Source organism: Vipera ursinii, assembly GCF_947247035.1.
Source record: "Vipera ursinii genome assembly, chromosome: 11".
NCBI classification, from domain to species: domain Eukaryota; kingdom Metazoa; phylum Chordata; class Lepidosauria; order Squamata; family Viperidae; genus Vipera; species Vipera ursinii.
The window spans coordinates 12,046,590-12,053,792 of NC_139524.1; the positions used below are offsets into that span (position 1 = coordinate 12,046,590).

General features: G+C 41.8%; 1 protein-coding gene across 1 annotated transcript; it reads right to left on the bottom strand.

The window, feature by feature from the left end:
• Positions 1 to 918: 918 nt before the first annotated feature.
• On the bottom strand, positions 919 to 6,121 carry BCL2A1 (BCL2 related protein A1). The gene is made up of 2 exons (XM_083371406.1): positions 5,576 to 6,121; positions 919 to 1,097 (listed from the first exon to the last, which is right to left on the bottom strand). Exons 1-2 carry the CDS (start codon positions 5,984 to 5,986, stop codon positions 987 to 989), a joined length of 522 nt encoding a protein of 173 aa, XP_083227532.1. The 5' UTR covers positions 5,987 to 6,121; the 3' UTR covers positions 919 to 986.
• Between the last annotated feature and the right edge of the window lie 1,082 nt (positions 6,122 to 7,203).

A 7,203-nucleotide genomic window follows, 5' to 3' on the forward strand; every position in this document is an offset into this window, starting at 1 on the left:
AGTGGCACGCGTGCCATAGGTTCGCCACCACGGCTCTAGACTAAACATACCCCATTAATGCAACCATTCTTTGCATTTTTAGCCTCCAAGGCAGGCCCTTAATCGTTTTAGTTCTTCTTCTCTACTCAAGCCACATATGATTATTTTCTTATCCAGACAACTTCTGGGACTGAGTTTGGCTTAGATTTCCTAACCAAGGTAAAGATAAATGTAAAGGTTCCCCCGCACATGTGTGCTAGTCGTTTCCACCTCTAGGGGTCGGTGCTCATCTCCGTTTCAAAGCCGAAGAGCCAGTGCTTGTCTGAGGATGACTCCGTGGTCATGTGGCCAGCATGACTAGACGCCAAAGGCGCACGGAATGCTGTTACCTTCCCACCGTAGCGGTCCCTATTTTTCTACTTGCATTTTTTACGTGCTTTTGAACTGCTAGGTTGGCAGACTGCGTAACAGGCGCTCACTCTGCTACGCGGCACTCGGGATTCGACCCGCCAAACTGCCGACCTTCTGATTGACAGGCTCAGCGTCCTAACCCACTGAGCCACGGCGTCCCTAACCAAAGGGTGTGTCAATGAAGCAGCTAGCCAGTTTGGAGGAAAGAAGGACCCCACTCTGGCCTCTTTTGTGTAACACACCAACATAACACAGCTCCGTGCTGCTTAGAGATGGCTTGTATCATGGCTTGTGTCACCTAGGGTAGCCCCACCATTCTCAGAAATCTTGAGAATCACCCTTGACAAGATAGAAATCATGTCTATGTTGAGTTGCTCAATGATTTGTTTTTCTGCACACTAACATCTGCACGCATTTGCACGGAAGGAAAAATATATATTATAAATAACATATAAATAAAGTTTGAAATATAGTATTCTCCCCCCCCCCTGCCCTTCCCACGTGAGCTCAATAACCACTCTCTCAGTCTTTTGCTAAGAGGAAATGTTTCTGGAAGTCATCCCAGGGTAACATCCTCAAGAAAGCATTGACCAGGTTTATGAGTGATATTGATTGAAGAGGGAAAAAACAGCCAAGATCTTTGTCTTCAAAGTGGACAAGGATATCCAGGAGCTTTTATCCTCAAATTTGGTAATAAAGCCATTGTCCTGCCAAACAAAGAGAAAAGGATGATGAGAACCAGTTTTGTCTAACGGTTAAGGCAACCTGGCCAGAAACCAGGAGTTGGCAAATTCTAGTCAGGCATAAAAGTCAGCTGGGTGACTTCGAGCCAATCATAGAAGACCATGAGTTCTAGTCCCACCTTAGGCAGGAAAGCCAACTGGGTGACGTTGGGTCAAGCAGGAGGAGACTCTGAGTTCTAGTCCCACCTTAGGCAGGAAAGCCAACTGGGTGACGTTGGGCCAATCAGGAGGAGACTCTGAGTTCTAGTCCCACCTTAGGCAGGAAAGCCAGCTGGGTGACTTTGAGCTAGTCTCTCTATCTCATCCCAGCCCACCTCACAGGACTGTTGTAGGGAAAATAGGAGGAGGAAGGAGAATTACGTATGTTCATCGCCTTGAGTTATTTATAAAACGTAATAAAAGTGGGATAAAAAGAAATACATAAAAATACATTATACATAACTTGCAATGAGTAAGAGATTCCCTGGGTGGTGGGGGGAATAAGTCTGATTGATTACCCTGGGTACACTCTTAAATATTGGATATGTTCACTGCCTTGAGTTACTTGTACAAAAAATAAAGGTAGGATATACATAAATAAATAATAACATGGTTGTTAAGATCTGAAGCGGTGTTCATAGTATATAAAAGCCACATTTGGCCTTCTCCTAGTGTTGGTGTGAACCCAGCTGTTGTGGCTTGCAAATCACACAATGTTGGGATCGCCTTGCTAAACATCTTATGTCTTCTAGTATGGTGCTGGGGCCAACCTGCCTGGGGCAATAATAACTTTAAATATTTCATATGAACAGTAAAAAATGAGCCGGATCTGATGAGATCTCTTTTGACAAGAGTTCAAGTCACCGTTCCTTAAGTGTTAATTCTGTCATTTTAAAAAATGGCAGTGTTTTATTTTTGATTTTGGAGATTTATTGCTGCCGTCTAGCGAATTTGGAGGTATTACAGTGCCCTCAAGAGTGAAAGGAAATTTTTGAACAGACTTAAAAGAAAAAACAACAATCCCAAGATTGCCATTTTTTTAAAAAAAAATGCATACATGCATCACAGCTATATGTTTTAAGGTTTCAGATAATTCCAAGATTTTTATTCCAGCAAGAAGAATCTGAGTCACAGAAGCTGTGGAAGAATCAGAAAAAAGGCAACTTCCTATGTTCATAGAACATAGAATAACAGAGTTGGAAGGGACCTTGGAGGTCATCTAGTCCAACCCCCTGCTGGAGCAGAAGTCGCTATACCATTTCAGACAAGTGGCCGTCCAGTCTCTTCTTAAAAGCCTCCAGTGGTGGAGCCACCACAACTTCTGAAGGCAAGCTGTTACACTGGTTAATTGTTCTCACTGTTAGGAAAATTCTCCTTAGTTCTAGGTTGCTTCTCTCTTTGATTAATTTTCATGCATTGTTCTGCCCTCAAGTACTTTGGAGAATAGATTGATTCCCTCTTCTTTTGGGGCAGTCCCACAGATATTGGAACACTGCTGTCATGTCCCCCCTCGTCCTTCTCTTCATTAAACTAGGCATATCCAATTCCTGCAACTGTTCTTCATATGTTTTAGCCTCCAGCCCCCTGATCATCTTTGTTGCTCTTCTCTGCACTCTTTCCAGACTCTCAGCATCTTTTTTATATTGTGGTGACCAGAACTGGATGCAGTATTCCAAGTGTGGTCTTACTAAGGTGTTTTAAACAGTACTAGAACTTCACATGATCTTGATTCTATCCCTCTATTAGTACAACCTAGGATTGCAGTGGCTTTTCTGGCATACTGTTCACACCTTACGCTGTCCAGATCCACTAAAGACCAACCTGATGTCACATTGCACGGTTAACTTGGTTAGCATTGATTGTGGTTAAGTCTTATTTGGACCTTAATAGTATAAGTTCTTTTGCTCCATTCTATTGGTTATTATTTTGGCTCAGTACATTGCCTGAAGCCAAGCTGACCACAATAAACAAGGTGCAATTTATTGCACTGTGGCTCAAATGATTTGAGAGAGATTTCTTTATTTTATTTTAATCCCATTTATATCCCGCCCTTCTCCGAAGACTCAGGGCGGCTTACAATCTAAGAAGCACAAATCAATGTGCTTAGCAAGAGCCTTCATTCTATGTATATGCCTGCTTATTAGGGCTTTTGCCCCCCCCCCCCAAGCGGCATTATTACAAAGTCAGCTTATTGCCCCCAACAATCTGGGTCCTCATTTTACCTACCTCGGAAGGATGGAAGGCTGAGTCAACCTTGAGCCTGGTGGGACTCGAACCTGCACTAATTGCAGGCAGCTGGTGTTACTTAAGGAGGCATTAGCCCACTGCTCCACCAAGGCTCTATTTTATGACTGCCGCAATTTACAATGGAAATTGCAGTCCTGAATGTGGTTGTTAAGTCAAGGATGCCTGTATTTCCAAGAAGGCCAATTTGATACACTGGACTTCCTAATTCAGTGTTTCTCAACCTTGTCCACTTTAAGATAGGTGGACTTCAACTCCCAGAATTCCCAGCCAGCTATCAGGGGACTGGAGGCTCAAACATATAAGGAACGATTGCTGGAATTGGGTATGTCTAGTTTAATGAAGGACTAGGGGGGACATGATAGCAGTGTTTCAGTATCTCAGGGGCTGCCACAAATTTGCAAAGGCAAACAGATTTGCCTTCTGTTACAGGAGCCTGGTTCTATTTGGTAGAAATTGAATGGAAACTCCAAGGGAAAAGCACAATATACTTTAGATGTAAATGTCACTCTCATATACACCCACTCAGACATCTTAGTACAGATCAAGATTAATAGAGGAACAGTCATATACAGGAATGGAGAATTTTTACAATTCCCTGAAAGAAAGATTAGGGGTTTCCCCCAAACATCAAAGTGAAAAAGCCATTTTAGATTTGCAGAGAATACAGTGAGGTGTCTTTTTCTATATGATTCACTTTTGGGGAATTCTGATTTTTTTTAAAATGCAGGAGCATTTTTTCTTTTCCTTGACTACAGTGTGTCCTTGAAATAACAGGAGACAAGAGTCCTGTCTGAAAGATCTCAGCAAGGCTGCTGTTAATTGAGAATCAATGTTTTCAGGATTGCACTGTACTTTGCCAATATCGTACCCTTTGCCACAAAAAAACAAATCAGGCATTTTGTAAGTTCCTGTTCCCTTGAGGAAGAAGAATACGCTACTGTGTGTTTGTCTGTCTTCTGCTATGGAAAGTTTCTTTTGCTGTGTTTCAAAGCAAATAATTAGCAAACGTAAAACCTCAACTTAGACGAGCCAGAGTTTTATTTAATAAGTAACAATCTGAGGACCCAGATTGTTGGGGGCAATTAAGCTGACTTTGTAATAATGCCGCTTGGGGTGTGTGTGAAAGCCCTAATAAGCAGGCATATACATAGAATGAAGGCTACTGCTAAGCTTGTAAGCCGCCCTGAGTCTTCGGAGAAGGGAGGGATATAAATGGAATTAAAATAAAAAAAATAAAAAAATAAAAAACTTGTTGCCTATTAGCTGCCTGGAAGATTCTATTTAAAAGAAATGTGTGTGTGTGTAGATAGATAGATAGATAGATAGATAGATAGATAGATAGATAGATAGATAGATAGATAGATAGATAGATAGATAATAGATAGATAGATAGATAGATAGATAGATAGATAGATAGATGATAGATAGATAGATAGATAGATAGATAGATAGATAATAGATAGATAGATAGACAGACAGACATGCACGCACACGCACATGCACACACACACACACAGGGGGAGAGAGAGAGAGAGAGAATTTTAATAAATGCCAGTTACCCATTCAGAAACAAAATTTCAATGAGATGCACAGTATTATTACCACACTATTGAATTTTTCTGATCTTTAGGAATAATCTTAGCCATATTGCATAGAAATAAACTCTTTGAACTCTCTGGGATTGCATTTTAGATAGTATTCTACTGGCTTGTGCTATCGAGTTGTAGGTACTTTATAAGACAAGATTTACTAGAATATTCATTCAAACCCCTGGTCACTAATGTGAGTTTTCCATTTTAATTTGCAAATAGATTTACAGATGTTATAAGGTAATGTTGAAGCAAACAATGCAGTACCCTAGACGCTGTGAGATCAGTGCAAAAATTCAGTATTGTTAAATTAATAAAAGACGTGCCAGTATGCTTTACACAGTTATGGTTGTGTTAAATTAATACCCGTTCATGTGAGCTTTTGGACTCACGTTCTGCATGAAAAATGAGTGAAGCTAAAAGGCCAAACTTTGAAGTTAAGAAGAGAAGGGGCTGGAGAGGATGAGATGTTAGTTAGTGTCATTGACACAATGGACATTTGGGCAGAGTCAAAGAGACAAGGAAGGAGGGGGGGTGTTGGCATGCTGTGGTCCACAGGGTCACGAAGAGTCAGACACAACTTAGCAATTTGAACAACAAAAAGACGAGCTCGGGCTGAGGACTTACCCATCCTCCGTTGTCACTGATCCACTTTCCTTTGGTGCCCACGATATAGTCTGTGATGAAGTAAGAGATCTGTTTCAAGTTTTCTTTGGCCAAAGGCCCTTGCAGTTTTTTAGCCAGGATGCCACCAAACAGGAATATGGTCAGAATGCGTCCCCAGTTAATTGTGCCATCCGCAAATTCATTTTCCATCACTTGATTGAAAATGTCACTGGCTTCCTCTACAGAATGAATCTCCAATGAGTCCACGTAAGGTCTCAGGTTGCTCTCAACTTCTTTCTGAACAGAAGATCCAGCTTTACGTAGGACTTCAGCGACTCTGTTTGGGGCCGCCGCAAGTTGAGCCTCTTGGCAAATGTATTTCAAGTAATCTTGCACCAAGGTGTTCACGTAAAGGAAATTGTAGCTTTCCATTTGAAAAAAAAACCAAAAAAAACAGCTGCAGAGAAGAAAGAAGAAGAACTTGCTTCGTAGCAGTGCTCTTGAGAATGTGCGGTCCCGTTGCTGGATAATTCACTAAACAACTTCAGCTTTTTCCATCAAAGGGTGGATTTTTCCTTTTTTCAAAGCCTTGTCAATAACCATCACTGTACGGTGTAAAATATCCATATGTAAATCAACATTGCACATGTGATTAGGAAGTGAAAGCTTGTGATCTGAGGGAGGGGGAAAAATTCAGCAGCTGTGTCGCTGAGCCTTCTAACATGATTTACTCTCGAAATGCAGTTAGAGGAAGTGTTGAAACCCTCCTATATCAAATAAAACATACAATAAAATCTGGTTTAAGGTTACCAAATCCAGGAGGCTTATATTGGTACAGTACCGTGTGTTGGGTAATATTTAGACATTTCACTAACATACTTGGAACATGGCAATCCACACGCTCTGTTTCTCTGTTTTCTGCCTCTTGTATGTCAAGCTTTTAATTTCCTTGGGACAGGGATATTTTTCTCTGCCAAACACGACTGAGAGCATATGTGGCTCTGGTAATTATTGCTATTACTCAGCACATAGCCATATGATAGTTATTTAAGAATGGGAAATGGGTAGTTCCCCAAATTATGGAATACCAACTCAGACAAACAGTCAAACAATAAACAACAGCCTAATCAAGAACTCTCCCATCACTACTGACAGGGCAAGCCATGAGTATATAAACAGTGAGCGCGCTTCTTCTAAGCACTTGATGATGGTACCTAGTTGGGTGATGAAAGGTCTGCAGGAAAACAGCCATGCTCAGAGAGGGCACCAAGGGCCCCTCAGTTCAACCTGAGCTACAAATATGACTTTCTATTGGTATTTCCTCTATACTCTAAGTTTTTTTCCCCCTGTGCTCTTTTTCCAATTAGGGCTTCCGTATTTGGGCTGGAAAAAACCAGCATCCACCAGATGGTAGCAAGGATTTCCATATTTCTCTCGGCTGATATTTAGCAATCATTCTAGATCAGGGGTCCCCAACCCCCGGTCCGTGGACAGGTACCAGGCCGCAGCATGCCAGCAACCAGTCCACACAGACAAGCAAAGCCCCATCCACGGGATGCCGGCACCACACAAAACCACGCACTCTCTGGTCCACGGAAAAAACTTTCTCCACGGAACTGGACCCTGGTGTCCAAAAGGTTGGGGACCTC